At 37.9% G+C, this 18,702-nt stretch overlaps 3 protein-coding genes across 9 annotated transcripts in view; 2 read left to right on the top strand and 1 right to left on the bottom strand.

Annotated features, from left to right (window-relative positions):
- LOC129747907 (uncharacterized) overlaps window positions 1-15,337 on the top strand; it is a 165,194-nt gene extending 149,857 nt beyond the window's left edge. The window contains exon 6 of the mRNA XM_055742312.1: window positions 15,196-15,337. The gene's annotated coding sequence lies outside the window, so the exon portion shown is untranslated. The remainder of the gene's footprint in view (window positions 1-15,195) is intronic.
- On the bottom strand, window positions 3,547-4,896 carry LOC129738404 (uncharacterized). The gene has a single exon (XM_055729583.1). It carries the CDS (start codon window positions 4,894-4,896, stop codon window positions 3,547-3,549), a length of 1,350 nt encoding a protein of 449 aa, XP_055585558.1.
- LOC129747875 (tolloid-like protein 2) overlaps window positions 15,232-18,702 on the top strand; it is a 61,882-nt gene continuing 58,411 nt past the window's right edge. For 6 of the 7 annotated variants that reach the window (XR_008737600.1, XM_055742272.1, XM_055742257.1 and 3 more), the window contains exon 1: window positions 15,259-15,374. The gene's annotated coding sequence lies outside the window, so the exon portion shown is untranslated. Of the gene's footprint in view, window positions 15,375-18,702 lie in introns of all 7 variants that reach the window. The other variant, XM_055742266.1, reaches the window with a different exon arrangement.

The following is an 18,702-nucleotide window of genomic DNA, read 5'->3' as shown; positions in this document are numbered from 1 at the left end:
CAACATAGGCAAAACATGTTAGCATCCTGTAAAATTAAAATCTTGCGTCCTTCATTTTTCTTTTCAACTTGATCTCAGTTACATTCAAACATGTATTGTTATCTCTGCAATACATGTTTGAATGTAACTGAGATCAAGTTGAAAAGAAAAATGAAGGACGCAAGATTTTAATTTTACAGGATGCTAACATGTTTTGCCTATGTTGGTGAAAGAATTAAAAAAAGTTGGATGTCCTAAAAAAATGAAGGCCAGGCCAACAACGTGATAAATACCCCAAAAGATACTGGAACAAATAATGGAATGAAGCATGGAATTCCTGCTAAACGCTTCATATAGTTTTTTTTTTTTTTTTTTTTGTAAAAATAACAAAGTGTAAAATCTAAAACTCTAAAAAGATTTATATCTCACCAAACAAATTGTTATTGAGGGGATACAATTTTCACTGATTCAGATCCGTTTGTGATAAGTTGGCAGGAGCAGAGCAAATGATGTTTTGATACTGCGACCAATTGCAACCGAAACTTGTGAAGCCGTTTTGCCACTCCTCACGTCTTCCCGGTGTACGAAATACCCACGGGATTTATTGAACACGATACAGCGCTCTTCACAATTCTCACATTCGCAGTTATAATCAGCTGGATTCCATGTCTTTTTTTTTTTTTTTTTGACTAAATAACAAATTTATTTTCTTTTGGTTTTTTGATTTTAACAATAGTTTACATTTTAAGTGTTCTGCCTGTTTAGGAATTTCATCTTTGGTTAAAATGTATTTTTGTAATTGGAGATGTTGAGTATTGTATACGAGAGCTTTTTTACATGCCGAAACATTTGATTTTAAATTGAAATTTTTTCCTAACTACTTATGCTAATTTACACCATACTAACTAATATTTACAGTCTTAAATCTACAATTCGCGTATAATGGCGTGTTCTGAGGCAGAGCACCTCTCTCCATATTTTAGACAGTAAGTACCAAACTTTGTTTCCAGGGTTTCTATGCATGCAAGTTCATGCACTTCGCTTGTTCTTGTCCAAGGAGGAAGGTCAAGGATCATTTTGAGGATCTTGTTCTGTATGCGCTGGAGCCGCAATTTGTGTGTCTGAGCACAGCCCCTCCACACCGGTACTGCATATTCCAGAGATGGATAGACAATTTGTTTATAGATAGCCATCTGATTTTTAAGGCACAGTTTCGACTTTCTACAGATCAGTGGGTACAATGCCTTGATAAGAGTGTTGCACTTATTAATGGTTTTATCAACATGCGCTCTAAAGATTAGATGCCTATCTAAGGTGAGTCCGAGATAGACAACTTCGTTGGACCACTCGATGAGAGAGCCACCGAACCGTACCTGACAATCAGCCGCTGGAACCAATCTAGGCGATCTCGAGTGTGGGAACACGATGATTTTAGTCTTGGCTGAATTGATAACAATTTTCCAGCTGATGTAGTAGTCATTTAGGGCATCCAGGCCTCTCTGTAATTTGTTTGTTAGAGCTCGGATATTGCGACCCTTATACATGATCGCAGTGTCATCCGCGTATTGGGACGTAACGCCATCTCCAGGAAGGGGTGGGATATCGGAGGTGTAGATGTTATAGAGTAGTGGCCCCAAGATGCTACCTTGAGGCACACCCGCATCGATGTTGAATTGTTCTGAGCTCACTCCTTGTAGAGAAACCCGGAATGCCCTGTCTGAGAGGTAGCTCTTTATGATCTTTATCAGATAAAGTGGGAAATTGAGGCGCTGCAGTTTGTATACCAGGCCGTCATGCCAGACATTGTCGAAGGCTTTTTCAATATCCAAGAGCGCCATTGCGGTTGTTTTGGAAACTGATTTGTTACGCTGAATAATGTTGGTAACCCGATTTAGTTGATGGATTGTGGATCTGCCTTTGCGAAATCCAAACTGTTCGTCGGGGATAACGTGATTTTCATCAGCAAAAGTGATCAAACGGCTATGAATTGTCTTTTCAAATAGCTTGGAAAGAGCAGAGAGCAAGCTTATGGGGCGGTAGCTCAAAGGGGCAGTAGGATCTTTCCCCGGCTTTAGTATCGGTATAACTTTGGCCAACTTCCACCCTGATGGGAAATAACCACGCATCCAACAGCTGTTAAATATATTAGCTAGGAAAGCAAATGTGTCATGGCTCAGATGCTTTAGTTCGATGTTGAAGGTGTTGTCAAAACCGGGGGCCTTCATATTCTTGGATTTTTTGATAAGTTCAGTGAGCTCATCAGCAGTAACTCTTGCTTCCTCTGAGAGTAAACTGTTTGAATCGACAGCAGCGACTCCTTCTTCAACCAGTGATTCGAATGGGCTTGTAATATTGGAACCCAAGTTGTGTGACGAAACAAATTGACGCCCTAAAGCGTTTGCTTTCTCGAGGGGGGTAATGAGAAGAGTGTCGTTTTCAGTCGAAACAAGCGGAGGAATTGGTTTTGGTTTCTTTTTCAAGATTTTGGTCAAGGACCAAAAAGGTTTGGAATTTGGGGGAATTTGGCGGATCTTGTTGCGGAATTCTTTATTTTTCAGTTCTTGTATTCGATCTTGTATTATCTTGGAAAGTCGATTGGCCAAGACCTTCTTAATGTGGTTACCTGTGCGCTGATACTGGCGTCGGTATATATTCCGGAGTCTAATCAAGTTTTTGGTATTGATGTCTATTTGGAGAGAGGTACTCACCTGATTCAGCTGCACCGGGACCGCCGATTCTCGTGCGACGGCAATCGCTCGTTGGAGGGATTCCAGCGCCTGGTCGATGCCTTCAATGGAGTCCAGAGGTTGATTGGTGTTGATATTTGCCTCGATGATTCGCTCGAACTCGGTCCAGTTGGCACGGTGGTAGTTTCGCCGTGGGTAGCTGGCCACCGTTTCAGCAGTGGCGCCCAGTTTCAGTACCACCGGATAGTGGTCGGAAGATAGTTCTTCGCGCACCTCGGGAACTTCTGCGATGGCCATGTTGGAAATGAAGATGTCAAGAACAGAATGAACCCCCGATCTGGATAGTCTGGTCGGGGATTCCGGCGCCAAGATGTTGTAGTGACCAGTTTCAAGGTCTTGGGCCAGGATGTTTCCGTTTCGATTCCTCGTTCGATTACCCCAGAGCTCGTGCCGGGCGTTCAGGTCGCCACCGATGATGAATTTAGCCCGCCGCCTTGTCAGCTTAGCCAGATCGCTACGTAAGAGGGTAACAGTACCATCTTTTGTGGATGCTTGCTTTGGACAATAAACTGCGATGATGACGATGGGACCAAATGATGTTACGATCTCAACTCCAATAGCTTCGATCATTTTTAGTTGGAAGCTCGGCAATAGACGGCAGCTGATGTTGCGCCTCACTGCAACGGCCACCCCTCCACCTCCTTCGGTGATTCTGTCAAGTCGCACAAGTCGGAAATTCGGTAGATGAATATTGACATCCGGTTTGAGATGAGTTTCGGTGATGATGGCGACGTCGATGGAATTCTCATTGAGGAATTCAAGCAGCTCGAAATGCTTGTTCCGCAGAGAGCAAGCGTTCCAATTGACTATCGTGATGGACCTACGGTCCATATTGATCGATGAGAGCGACAATTGCAGCCAGTTGTTGACTGCGGGTTTTATATTTGCGCTTGATGTCTATTGCAGTCGTAATGATTGCGACGAGTTCTTCTGTTGAGAGTGGGGAGTCGTCACTGATGGAGGGGCCGGCAGTAACACTGGCGTAGGAAAGCCCAGGAGTAGGAGTGGTTGGTTGATGAGCTGAGGCGATGGTGAGGCGCGGCTGGACCGATTTTATCGCAGCTGGATGGCTGCGATTTTGCTGGTTGTTGTTTGGAAGAGGTAGCGGGCTCAGCACAGGAACCACTGCACGAGGTTTGAGCTGCGGGAAGTGGTCCGAATTGATGATAGGTGAAGGTTTCCGAACTCGGCCGGGTTGTTTGGAAGTCGATGCCTGTTTGCGGATACGAATAAATTCCACACGTTTTGGGCAAATGCGATTAGTGGCTCGATGGTTTCCGCTGCAGTTTGCGCATTTCGGTGCAATGTCATCATCCTGTTCACAAGTCGCTGACAGATGATTTTCAGCACAATTGTCACAGCGCGGTAGCATCTTGCAGTTTCTGGTACCGTGGCCAAACCAAAGACAGTTGGTGCATTGAGTGACGTCTCTGTGTTGGGGGCGGTATGGTTCCCACTGGATAATGACACGAAATAATTCCTTAATATTGCGGAGCGCACCAATTGTTGTTGTACCCTTGGTAAAATGTATGAGGAACAGCTCATCGCGAAACGGGTCATCTTTGCACACCTGCGATCGGCGAGACATGGGGAAAACCGCCTGAGGCTTAAGCCCCAAATTTTTAAGCTCAGTTAGGACCTTCTCTTCATCAAAAGCAGGTAAGCCTCGCAGCACAATTTTTAATGGCTTCGTTGATGGATTATCGTGTGTGTAGTACGGCAATTTGTTATTGGTGAGCAGTTCACTTACTTTTTGATACTCGTCTAGGCTGGTACACACGATTTTCGTGCCGATGCTGCATTTTTTAAAGAGCGGCTTGAGGGACAGCTGGGAAAGCTCCGATTGCAACAGCAGTAGGTCTTTCATCGGCGTAAAAAGCGGGGGGACACGCTCTTTTTTCGTAGTGGGTTCTAGGTTACCTTCTTCTATTGCGAGCATAGCAAACTTATTGCTTTTCAGCAGTCTGCTCGGTGTTGGTTCTGGAAGCTCCTCGAACTTGGCCTGTTTTCGGGTTCGTTTTGGAATCGCGCCAGTGGGTTTTACAGCAGTTGGATCTTCGATGTTTATCTTTTTCTTCCTCTTTGGATACGCAGCAGTTCCCTGTTCTGAGGAATCACTATCGGACATCTCCTCCAGCGGGGAAGACACAGGTGGCTTTATACCAGCCATGGTTGGTTTTTGCGCCAATTCTAGAAGGCACGCCAAGGGTCGCGACGTTCGCGGTAATTCCAACGCGTGGAAAAGAAAACTTCACTTAATCGAATCACAGTAGGCTATGGGAAAAACACGTCTGACTACGAGCACTGCCAGACACTGAATGACTCGAGGATTCCATGTTAGAATAATTGTATTTATACTAGTTTTTATTTCCGAAAAAAACGCTTATTGTACGAAGCGAAAATTGTTATGTCCTTGCAAGGCAACGCCTACTTGAACTAATTTTTTTCTCATTACATGCAAAACTTAAAAATAATCTTTTTGAATAAATACTTCACATCTAATTTGTTATCATGTAGCGTTTCTCAATAGCTTTGGAAATTTTTGTTTCTGTATGTCGACAATTTTATGCAAACAATTTTCAAGAAATGATATGTCATGTCTTGGGTTGCCTGATTGCCCCATGTTATCCGGGTTTTCCTGGATATTTAATACAAAATTTGAAAAAGTTTAGTCCAGCCTGGTTGCCCGGATATCATTGAAAAAAGCCCGGTTTTTGTCTGGATTTATTCAATTTGCCTGGATATCGCACGGATTTTTGGTCGACAATTTTGAAATCAAATGTCTGGCCCGGTTACGTGCTATAAAAATTCTGGCAATGTGATCCTTTTGATTATCGGAATGATTCTGACGATCTAAAGTAATAGTTCAAATACAGTGAAGTTCCATACTTACGCACAATTGGCCTAGCATCAATTTAGCCTCCATTCAGGCCGACCTCCATTCTTCGATGAACTGATTGTCAGGGCATGAATTAACGAATTCTACTCTTTACGTGTTCGCCTTCAAATTCCAATTCCAAATTCAAACAAACTATTCGTAGAGAAGAACAAACAAGATGGGTACCATACAGGTCAACGCCTACTAGCCAAACCTGGTCCAAACAGACCAGTTCAGACCACGGATACAGGTGCTCTAATGAACAAATCATATTTGTAATATGATCTATAAGCCATCCCAGGTTGCCCGGTCTCATTCGGGTTTGACCGGATTTTCCAAAAAAAAAAAAATGGGAAAAGTCCGGTCTGGTCCAGTTGCCTGAATAAAAAGGAAAAATCCCGGATTTATCCACAATCACTGCAAAATCCAAACAAAAAATTCAAATTTAGTTCACAGAATTTATGTTTTTTGCATCAAATAATAAAAAAAATTAATTAGACGTGTGAACTAAATTTGATTTTTTGTGTTGGAATTTGATGATATTGTGGATAAATCCGTCGAGCTTGTTTCGTTTAAATTAATTTGAAAATATTTATCGTGTTTGTAAAATAAATTTGAACGCCACTGATGTGCCTCCATGAGTAAAGATATTTTTAATGTGTTTATCTTTCATTTTTTTTTAATTCGGCCGGATTTGCGAGGATATTGTCCGGGTTTTAGTTGAAATTTTCGGAATCCAGTGCCTGCCAGGATTTTACAGGTTTTTGGATAAATATGCACGGTTAAATTATATCCAATAATGCTAGAAAAACACTGAATCAATCGCTTACTATGATGATTTCAACTTTAAAATTAAGCTGAAATTTTAATATCGTTGCACATTTTAAAAACCTTCTTAAGGATCAGCCACCATGTGGTCAAAGAGGCTAATATTTGTTACGAAAGCTTATTATGAGAACTTTTAATTCAAATGCAATGCAATTTTGAGGAGGGTCTTCCATATAAACCGCACAATGCACAATGGGAAAATTCGAACCAAAAATCTAAAAAAGAGTACGAAGCCGCTGGTTTGAGAGTCTGGAATAGCATTTATCAGTTATCACACGTGAAATTTTTTCAGAAACTCAAGTCTGTCTCTGAATTTAACCGGAGCTATCTCAATGGAGTGTTATTTGAACCTTATTTGCCTAGTATTGAGCCTTTTCCTTTATAGTTCAACCAACATAAAATGTTATTTTATTGAAATTCCATAGAATGAACTGATTGGTATTGAAACGTTATTTTAAGTGCCTATTTACAGAAGAAAAGATAAAAGGACACTATCTGCTTTGCCCCTCTTTACCTCCCTGAAGAAATCACTTGGAAGTTCATCGATTTTTACAAAAGGAAAATCAATAAGAAGCTTAAAAACGATGCTGATTTATGCTCAAGATGTACAATTTTGTATAATAATTTATCTTTTCAAAAAGAAACTTGATAAAAATACCTTTTTCATGAAAGTGGAATTATTTGTAATGAATGTCACCTTTTTAGCATATCATCAATCTTCTAGAAACATTTACATCACATTGAAATGTTCCCTTACAATTCTCCGGCAGAAAAAATGTTATGATCAAATTAAGTTCCACGAAATTATGACTGTTTATTTTTTCGGAAAACAAGGGCCAAATGAAGCTTCAGTCTCCGATCCAAATCGACGGCAGGTTTGAATTTCTGAGAAAAGTGTACATAAGATAAGCAATATTTTGGGTCTTGCAACCTCCGAGTTAGTTTTTTTTTGGGATCTAGGGTCGAAGTTTACAATTTTTTGACAATGTTTTTATCAAAATCAAGGAGTTCGCTGTTGACATGAAATACAATTATTTAAGATTTGTCGTATAAAAATTTGAGAAACAGTGATTTTTAAGAACAATCTTTAGATAATTTGCATAAAATGTTGAGCTTATGGCCGGGATAAAGGATTTTAAAATCAATCTGATAAAATCAGAAGTCGCCCAAAGCCAAAGCAGTTTAAGTGACTTTGACACTTCTTTCATGCATACATATGTTACATGAGCGAGACATTTATTTCTTTAAAAAATTTAGAACCATTTCAAAATACAAAATTCAAAGTTATTGGAGGTATAATAATTTTCTAAATTTGAAATTTCTATACAAATCTTGCAGCGGACTTGTATACAAGAATGTGGCAGAAGAAGTTTGAGCGGACGAATTGGTGCACAATCCGGTATTTCTAGAGTTTGTTTTGATTCCACCTGAGGTGTAAACACAGTGCCGTAGGGAAGTGAGAATCGAACTCAAAACACCATTTTTATGTCGTCTTGCTAATCCGACACCTTAACCAGTGTACTAACTGAGCAGGATAACCTGAGGTGTTTCGAAAAAATCGCTGTTGAAATATCATAACACATTTTTAATTCTAGTATATATAATATGGATCAAACTGTCTTAAAAATTCTGTTTTCGATTCAAAAATAAATAAGAAACACACTAGTATAATCAACACAATCGTGAATTAAGTTGTTCGTGTAATTATGCACCTACCACCTTCTGCATCACGGATTTGGCGTAAACGTCGTTTTGCAAATTCTTAAACTTTATCTTAAAGCTTGCTTAATGTTGTCTTAAAATTAGCTTATTTCTGCTCACTTGCTTCAAGTTCATAAATTCGAACATGATTCGGCTTTCTGCAGAATGTCCATGTGATTTGGTGGATTTTTCATAAGTGGCAATCGCCTAAAAAAGCAAAATAGAAAGAGGACTTACGTTTCAATCCCTGGAACATTGTCTGGATCCCTGCGGGTGACATGCGCTCTACAGAACCATTGTATATGAATTGCACGACAATCGTAGAGCGGGCCCTTGCTATCAAATCAAGTCCTTTCAAAATCTATACCCTTCTGCATTGGAGCAATCTCCTCTCCATTGCTGCAGCAGCTTGAAATCGGGGCTGCGAAGAACTCTCCATCAAGTTTCTATATGCGGATGTGATCGGCTCGTTACTGCCTCTAACTCCAATGACCGTTCAGTTGCGGAAACTTATCCAATGATGACGGTGGCCACTGTGGAAACAAAATATGATGCTAAAAATTTGTTAAGTCATAAAAACATCACTTGAACTTACCCCGCATCTTATGAGAACCACCCATTCTACAGAGATATGTAGCTTAAACCATCATCGAGAACGAATTTCGCTGAAAACTTTAATTTTTTTTACCGAAGCATTTTGGGAAAAAAATTCATAATTTCCGTCGCAAACGTCGCAAAAACCAAGTTGCACTCGAAAATGAGAAAGTTATTTTACGTCCTAGATTTAAATCATTTTGTTAAAGTTTGTTTATCAATCATTTTGTTTACATTGGTTCATACGACCTAACCAAAGCTAACTCTAGATTTTCTCTGGTTATGTATGGATCGTTTTTTTTTTTAATCATGGTGTTAAAATTGTTCAACGTACGTTTCGTAAAAAAACCGATACGAAAAATCTTTTGTTCTGACGTAAAACCATATTTGCGTAGAAGGAATTTTAAGGTTGTTTTTTTTTTACGATTAGCACAAAAACTACATGAAAAAAAACAAGAAAAATTAAAACTGTCGACGGGTGCATATTTTACTGCAGAAAATATCCTTAAAATCCTCATTTCATTACTAAACATTAAAATTAACATATTTCAGTATGAATATGACAGAGGATACATCAGATTCTTCATCTGTTATATTCGAGGACACCTTTGAGCCACAATGGTCTGCTCGCAGTAAAGAGTTCGTGGATGCAGAAGCTGGAGGAACACGTTAAGTAGATGAATCTAAAATCGACCAAATTCAAGCTTTCCTGAACGAGCCAGACCGCAACGAATCGTTAGGATGCCCTGCCGTTTCGAGATTTACCTGGTGTTCTGGACTTAGAAGGGAGAAATGTTAGCAGTCTGATCTCAGTAACAAGGAAACTCGTGTCATTTGAAAATTAGAAAAATAAAGCCAATTCTTTGTTTGATATTCAAATATTCAGGACTTATTTGAACTGTTAGAGCAAGTTTACTGGGAAAAGGTGGTAGAAATTTTGACCCTTTAATCACATTTTGAAAATTTTTCCATGCAAAAACATTTTCAAGATCTGTGGCCTTCAAGTTTTTTTACAACACGTGTTGTATTTTCGCATGCTGTGATGCAAAAATACCAATATTTCTATCGCATACGGCTGAAATAGAAACAGTGCTGTAAAAAAATACAACGCCCAAAGATCTTAAAAACATTTTCGCAAGGTTAAATTTTCAAAATGTGAAGTGTCAAAATTTCTTCCACTTTTTCCCAATACGAGTGAACTTGCTCTTATCATAGTTAAAAAGAGCGAGAAAGGAAAACTTGTTAACGTACATCACACTTTGCTCCGCAACAGCTTATTATTTGCAATAAATAAGGTCGGAATAGGGGTGACACTGCCTTAACCTATACAGTAAGTTAAGGTTGATCCAAAGTACTCACACCGGATGAGCTGCTAAAAACTAGTATTTTCATCCGGTTGACTGATTCGTTCTTTTATCAACCTTCCAATGTTTTAAATTACACTAGCCCATGTCATGTGTGAATTTTAGTGAAACGATTCCGTTTTTTTTTTCAAAGAAATAATGGGAATTCCATCCATTGATAAAATTGATGTTTAGCCACGCCAAAGTTGAATAGATTTCTACTGACTGGATATGCATTTGAATAACTTATCAATTGAAACGATTTTTTTTTTGTCAGCTGCAAATCAAACAACGCCTACTGTCCTCAAGGAATATTTGAAGAAGGAAGTGTCAAGGCCGCCCTGCTTTAAAAGTGGTAGATATAGATTGTGACGTCACTGTTGCAAAAGTTGATTCAATTTGCCAGAAAGTTTGTCTTTATCGTTCCTTGTTCAAATAATCTGCAGGTTTTTTTTTTTATAAACGTGTTGTCTTGGGGAAAAACATTCAGAAAGGGTTCCAGGACGGAAATCAAAACATGAGAAAATAATTATAAATTTTACTCGAAATTGTGTTGTATTTTTCAACCGAACAAAATGAGTAAAAAATAAATGCTATGAAAGTTCTTTAATACGATGCAACAATTAAACACTCAATAAATGCATTCAAAATGAAAACATTAGTAGAACAGATGCTTAGGAATATTTTTTTAGCAAAAGATAAAAAAATGATTTTTTGTTTGATGATGATTATTAAACATCTAAGGTAATGGTGATTATTTAAACATCTAAGGTAAGGTTGCCAGGTTGCCATTCTCAAATCAAACTAAAACAAATAAATTATGCTGTAAAAAATAATATTTATGCATCCACAATGAAGTTTTTTGGGCAAGTTTCATAAAATAATCATAATAGGATTTCAAATGCTTTGATAAATTTTGATGAAAAAATATTTTTTCCATGAATTCGTTATATAATTTCTGGGTCTTGAACCAAATTTGTCCAGATATTGTCCGGATTTTTGGTCGACAATTTTGAAATCAAATACCCAGATTTTGTCAGGTTTTGAGATAAAATAATAATCAAGCAATACTATGACTGATTTTCGCACGTTTGACGGAGTTTTTAAAAGAAAAGAAATGACAAATTCCAGATCTGCACTCTATCAACAGTCGATGATTGATCAAAAGCCAGCTTTGAAAATAAACAGTATAAAAGTTTCATACATACATACCAGAGCATCACGTTTTGACTTCATTTTTTTAAATAAAAAGCAAATAGTATTGAAAAAAAAAATTATATGTCCAGTGGAAGTTGTTCTAAAAATTGAAAAAAAAACATACTCGGTGAAAGTGGATCAAACTAAGTTACTTCAATTAAAACTTTTCCTTCGTGCTCCATCTCACGAGAGGGATGAATGGCTGGACCGGTACGTGATGGCATTCGTTATTTCACGACGTCACTTCACCCACAGGCACTGACTGGGTAAAAGGTTACCCATTTTTGTGCATGTCGACTGAAAACAACGAAACTGTTCCGCGCTGAGTGACTGACTGACGACCAACCATTTGTCGGAACCAAATCAGCAGAGGACAACTGGAAGGTTGATTTCTGTGTTTTTTGTTTCTTCTTCATCGGTCATAAACGAAACAGCTGGTGAAAATGGCTTTCCGGTGGATCCACTCAACACAACAACAAAAACACTAACGACAATCGTAAAGAAACTCGTTAAAATAAAACGGAAACTTCAAATTGAGTTCGTTTAGGCAAATCTGGACTCCGAAGATGTTTACCTTTTACTGCAGCTCGGCGGCACGTAAAAGCTGTAACATTGAATGAATCGTTTCAGTTTTGCTTAAAAATTAACTACAATTGTGCGGTTATTTCGAATATTGGTGGTTCGCTTCGAATGTTGAGGTTAACTTTAAAAGTTATTTGAAATCGATCTAGAATTTAAATTGTTTTCTCACCAAAAAATACTTTACGAGTTTTCCGTACGGTTATCTGGCTATTCTCATTCCAGTGAAAATAACAACAGCCTCTCAAAAAGCTTTCATTCAATATCCATCAGAAAATTCAACCCTCACCCCCGGCAGCACAATCGGTGTAAACTGTTGTTTCGAATTCAATTATCGAATTGCTGCTGCACTTCACGCGACTCGATCGCGCAAACCGTGCTACATCCAACAATTTCCGAGTTTTTGTTTCAACTTTTTCCTGCCCGCTCTGCTTGCGTTCTGCATTCGAGGGAGAGAAAATTCCTGAACATTTTGAGCAACATCCAAGTGGAAAAATGAAACAACGAAAGCTTCATTCTTGTAGTTTTTTTTTTTCTACACACACTCAACCAGCATAAATGTTTATCCCTTTTGACGTCGTAGGTACCAGCATCATGGATGTGCAAAATCCAGCATCCCTACACCGATAATGCTACCGGATCACGTGTGGCTCTTTTTCAGGAGATTCCTCCTTCCTGCTGTGTGTATCAACAATTTAAATCTAATGACAGAACCAGATGCACGGGACAATAAAATGCAAACTAATTTGTTTAGAGACATAAATTTCAGTTCCATCAGAACACGTGACACCGTGTAAAAGCGTTCTGAAAGATTCAATTTCCTGATAAACGACGTCAACAACGACAGACTTAATCAAATTTAGAAGAAATTTGAATAGAATTATTGAACCAGCAATTAACGGTACAAAGCGATTTTTATTTAAGGCGAATTTAGTTATCCACTTCGTTCTTGGATGATTTCAAGAAAAAAATTTCGAGATAGCGAATATAGCGAATTTCCAAAAAAAAATTTGCCAAAAATCTAATGCAACTGGGAAACCCGTCCGATTTTCGGAAAAACAGCAAAGTTCTAGAAAATCCATTTTTGATGAAAGAAATTTATTTCAAAATAACACAAAATTTCGATTTTCCTAATTTTTTGTCATTTTTGTCATTTTTGTCATTTTTGTCATTTTGGTAATTTTTGTCATTTTTGTCATTTTTGTCATTTTTGTCATTCTTGTCATTCTTGTCATTCTTGTCATTCTTGTCATTCTTGTCATTTTTGTCATTTTTGTCATTTTTGTCATTTTTGTCATTTTTGTCATTTTTGTCATTTTTGTCATTTTTGTCATTTTTGTCATTTTTGTCATTTTTGTCATTTTTGTCATTTTTGTCATTTGTGTGACTTTTATTATTTTTTGTCTTTTTTGTCATTTTGGTCATTTTGGTCATTTTGGTCATTTTTGTCATTTTTGTCATTTTGGTAATTTTTGTCATTTTTGTCATTTTTGTCATTTTTGTCATTTTTGTCATTTTTGTCATTTTTGTCATTTTTGTCATTTTTGTCATTTTTGTCATTTTTGTCATTTTTGTCATTTTTGTCATTTTTGTCATTTTTGTCATTTTTGTCATTTTTGTCATTGTTGTCATTTTTGTCATTTTTGTCATGTTTGTCATTTTTGTCATGTTTGTCATTTTTGTCATTTTTGTCATTTTTGTCATTTTTGTCGTTTTTGTCATTTTTGTCATTTTTGTCATTTTTGTCATTTTTGTCATTTTTGTCATTTTTGTCATTTTTGTCATTTTTTTCATTTTGCCATTTTTGCCATTTTTGTCATTTTTGTCATTTTTGCCATTTTTTTCATTTTTGTCATTTTTTCCATTTCTGTAATTTTTGTCATTTTTTTTCATTTTTGTCATTTTTTGTAATTTTTGTAATTTTTGTCTTTTTTGTCGTTTTTGTCATTTTTGTCATTTTTGTCATTTTTGTCATTTTTGTCATTTTTGTCATTTTTGCCATTTTTGTCATTTTTGTCATTTTTGTCATTTTTGTCATTTTTGTCATTTTTGTCATTTTTGTCATTTTTGTCATTTTTGTCATTTTTGTCATTTTTGTCATTTTTGTCATTTTTGTCATTTTTGTCATTTTTGTCATTTTTGTCATTTTTGTCATTTTTGTCATTTTTGTCATTGTTGTCATTTTTGTCATTTTTGTCATTTTTGTCATTTTTGTCATTTTTGTCATTTTTGTCATTTTTGTCATTTTTGTCATTTTTGTCATTTTTGTCATTTTTGTCATTTTTGTCATTTTTGTCATTTTTGTCATTTTTGTCATTTTTGTCATTTTTGTCATTTTTGTCATTTTTGTCATTTTTGTCATTTTTGTCATTTTTGTCATTTTTGTCATTTTTGTCATTTTTGTCATTTTTGTCATTTTTGTCATTTTTGTCATTTTTGTCATTTTTGTCATTTTTGTCATTTTTGTCATTTTTGTCATTTTTGTCATTTTTGTCATTTTTGTCATTTTTGTCATTTTTGTCATTTTTGTCATTTTTGTCATTTTTGTCATTTTTTGTCATTTTTGTCATTTTTGTCATTTTTGTCATTTTTGTCATTTCTGATATTTTTGTCAATCTTATATTTTTTTATCATTTTTGTCATTCTTGTCATTCTTGTCATTCTTGTCATTTTTGTCATTTTTGTCACGTATTACATATTTGTCCATTTTGTTAGTCTTCTCATATTTGATATTCTGTTTGTTGTAATTTTTTTTAATTTTTGTGATTTCTAAAATTTTTGTCATTTTTGTAGGACATTTGGAAATTAAACATTTTGTCATGAAGAAATCTCTAAGATTAGTTTTGTAAATCTACGAATTCTAATCTGAAAAATAAATTTCGCCATGAAGTAAAAAATATTTAATAAGTTTACTAGTTTGGTTTAAAATATAACAGTCAGGCATATTAAATAAACTAGATAAACCACAAACCTGTTTCATGATTCCTCGTTATTTCAATGTTGCAAAAAGCTTCATTTTAAACAAACTGGTGATAACAATGTTAGCCATGCACGTTTCAAACCTCATCCATTCTGTCTGTGTCAATGTTAGCTCTGTTCCATAAGAAAAGAAAGCCCGTATGAATATTTTACCTTTCTAACCACCCGTTGATGTCCACGTGTTTTCTCATTCACTTATATGTACTCTGGACGCCTAACCTAACTCTACTCTACTCTGTGTCTATCCACCTCTCACTGTTGAGCTAAAAAGATAAAACCTCACATGGTCTCCGCAGTGCTGATGCAAACTGATGATGATAACTGGTGTCTTTTTTTCTGTTTCTTTTTTCTTTCCCCCATCGCAACACAGAGTGTGACCAAACGTTCGTTTCGAGGGCTGGCGGTCCTTCCAATGGGACATTCAACGCACCGCTGCTCTCCAACCAGGTCAACCATTCGAGGCAGTGTTTGTACATCTTCCTAGCAGGTCCTGGCCAGCGAAGTGGACGTCACGTTCACCGCCTTCAACCTGCGCGGATCGCCACCTGAGTGAGTATCCATATACATACAGATGTACTTGCTGGTCTAGTACAGACACTTTAAACAAACACACACACACGAGAGATAGTGAATTAAACCGACCAGAGCGTCGTCTGTAAACACACCGACAAAAATCGATGATATATGTATGCCCACACATCTCACATTGTACTGTACACATCCTCTTAATTACAAATCCGAAGCAAAAAAGAACACATCCCGGTCCCGATGATTGCTGCTAATGGAATTTTTACAGATCACACACACCGGATTCTTGTTTCAATCAAACAATCAAAGTAGAAGTTCAAACATCACTTGTTTTGAAAAAAAAGTAATCACATGCAAAAGAAAGAAAGAAATCACCCTCACAAATTCATTAACGATAAAGATTAAATTTGTTAGTTTCAGTGTTAGCAATTTAAGCAAAAAAAAAACCCGGAAACACTCGCCACGTGACACGATGGTGTTTCTCACTACATTTGTTGATGCGTCGTTCAAGCGTATTGTTTATTCGATGTGCTACTATTACTCCCCACACACAATAGAACACATGTTGTTTCGCTCGAATCGAATCATAATTTATCACTTCACATCGCGAGCAAACGCAGTTTCAAAAAATCCAAACATTTAGCAGTTAAGGTAGAAGTTACATGTTAGTGCCGACCTTCTTAAATGCCTCCAATCCAGATAATAAAAAAATGGATCATCACTGCAATCCCGTTGAACCCCACTCTCCTGTAGTGTGCCACCGATTCGAAACCATTCCCGAACTAATCATCCCCCCATACCACACCCAAAGTCCTTTCCGAACCACCACGGTCAGTGTACAGCTCAGCCAGCCAGGTGTTATTTCAATTCAGATTTATGTGTTTTTTCAATATCCAAATTCAACAGATCCAAATTGCCCATCTACGGCTGATGATGGGAAATGGTTCAAATCAATAGGAAAAAAAAAAGAATCATCCAAATCATACACTTTTACACGTTTCATTTCCACCATTCGACGGCAGGAGAAAAAAAATTGGTCTGAGTGTTGTTATCGTTTGTTTGTTTCATCGCGGATTCGTTATCGATTTTTGGACAAGGGACAAGGGACTTTGAGATTGAAATTCCAATGTAGTTTACAAAGTTTAGGAAACTACACCCTACATAATTGAAATCATGGTGACAACAAAGATTATTCGACAGATTGAATGACTCAAAGACAATTCTGAACGATTGATTGACTGAATAACTGACTAGCTTATTTATAGACTGGCTGACTAATAAGTTAACCAAATCACTGTCTGATTTTTTGACTGAGTGACTAATTGACTGATTTTTTTATAAGATTACTGACTTGACAACATGACAAAAGTAATTTACTGATTAGCGGTTCGACTGACTCTGACCATTAAACTAACTGGTTGAAGACACGACTGACTCTCTGATTGTCAATCTGAATTGACTGTCTGACAAACGGACTGATTGGCTAACTGCCTGGTAAACTGACTCATGAGTGCTACCAACTTTTTGGTCATTTCAACTTCCATAAAACAGTAAGCAATGCAAAGAGTTCCAGTGCGAGTACCTTCGAGGCATTTCCCCCGGACAGGTTGAACAGGTCGTTCCCACTTTATCATTTCAACAAAACATTTTAGCTCTATTGTCTTCTAGAGGTCGGTGCTCGTCACCAGACGTCGTCCTACTCGAGTCGAAAAGGACTTTAAGATTCACGTTCTTCCTGGTTGGAGATTCCCCTACTACCTGTTCTATCCTAAGGTTGCCAGATTCCCCTCTTAAATTCGGGTTTGCCCCGAATATTTAGGTAATACAAAATTTGAAAACAGTGTGGTCCGGCCGATATCACAGAATACGCAACAACCGATCAAATCACTGAAAGACTGCTTGGTGATAACCTCACAATTTTTAAGCTTCGTCCACGCCAATTCCCGTTCTCTTCCATGGCTGCCATTCCTTTGTCGATGGCGGTCTTCCAAACTCTGACCCGGGCTAACCCTCCATCTGGATCATTAGACCGTGACCAATCCTGGTTGCAGATCCCGAAAGTCCTCCTCCCGGCCATCGGATATGAACTCATACTGCTAACCGCAACGTGTCTCGTGATGGCATCGAAACTAACCCTCTCGGAATCCGACTTCCCATCCTCGAACTCCAGTGGCAGCTTCTGGCTAACCTGGAGCATCTCGTGGCCTCTGCGCTGGTGGTCGTCTGTGCTTGAATTAGCTCAGAGTAACCCTCTCTGCTATCAGCTCTACCCAATCGTTCCTGAGTGAATCTCCCGACCTTCGCGCAGAACCATCCCGGTTGTGGATCTTGATACTCCTCCCAATCATCGGTCCTGAACTCACACTTGCTAACCCAAACGTGGCTCGAGACAGCATCAGGAGTAACCCTCTTTATACGCGAACCTCCCCGAAATCTGGCGGGGGGGCTAGTCGTAGACTTGCTGGTCCACTTGCTAACCACAAGTACAACTCCTCACACTAACTCTTTGTTCCAATCCAGATTAATCTGGGCCCATAACCTGTTGAAAACGTAGGTTTCAATGGTGAAACAGAGTTATATTTATTCATGTTTCGTCAATCCACTCATTACATAACTACACAATTCGTTAGCGATTGCACATTGTCGCACTTTCCACTTATCATATTCCCTATCCGGGAAAGTACTCATTCTGAAATTAGTAAATGAGATAACTACTCATTTCTGTGTGAATATTCTGAGTTATCCACTCAGAATAGCAGGCAGCACTGCAGGGTTGCTCCGAACTCGAGTTTGAATCGTTTCCGTTTAGCGTGTGATGATTGTTACCTAGTGGATCGATTTCTCTTTATTTTTAAATTTGCTATTGTGGATGTGCTAGCGGACCAATTAATTTGCCCGGACTCTTACCCCAGGGGGGGGACAGTTTTTATTTTCGCGCTCAATTGGCAATATCATTGGGAATCAAGATCGGCTCTTTGAAAATTCGTATAAGCGCATCTCAATCTCAATGTCCAAAAAGTAAAATGACTTACCAACGTATTGCCAAGTTACGTCCTCCGGGTGTCCATACATAGGTCGTCGTAGTAGCCTCCTCTGGGTCCACGACCAGTTGGTTTCCTGCGTGCGGATTCCACTTATCACTTTCCACACTACTGCGATCTATTTTCTTGATCATTTATTTGATCAATTGCTACGACCGACTTTCAACCGACAATTTTTTAAGTATCTACTACGCTTTTTCCACGTCTGGCTTCTAGCAAGGTTCAAGGAATAGAGAGCATATCAAAGTCTTCCTTGTTTTCAGGAAAACTTCCCCAACCGCTTCCCCAAGGAGGTTTTCCTAAAACCA

This window comes from Uranotaenia lowii, chromosome 1 (assembly GCF_029784155.1).
Source record: "Uranotaenia lowii strain MFRU-FL chromosome 1, ASM2978415v1, whole genome shotgun sequence".
NCBI classification, from domain to species: domain Eukaryota; kingdom Metazoa; phylum Arthropoda; class Insecta; order Diptera; family Culicidae; genus Uranotaenia; species Uranotaenia lowii.
Note: the sequence above shows the minus strand (reverse complement) of the source record. Positions and strands in the feature narration are given on the sequence as shown.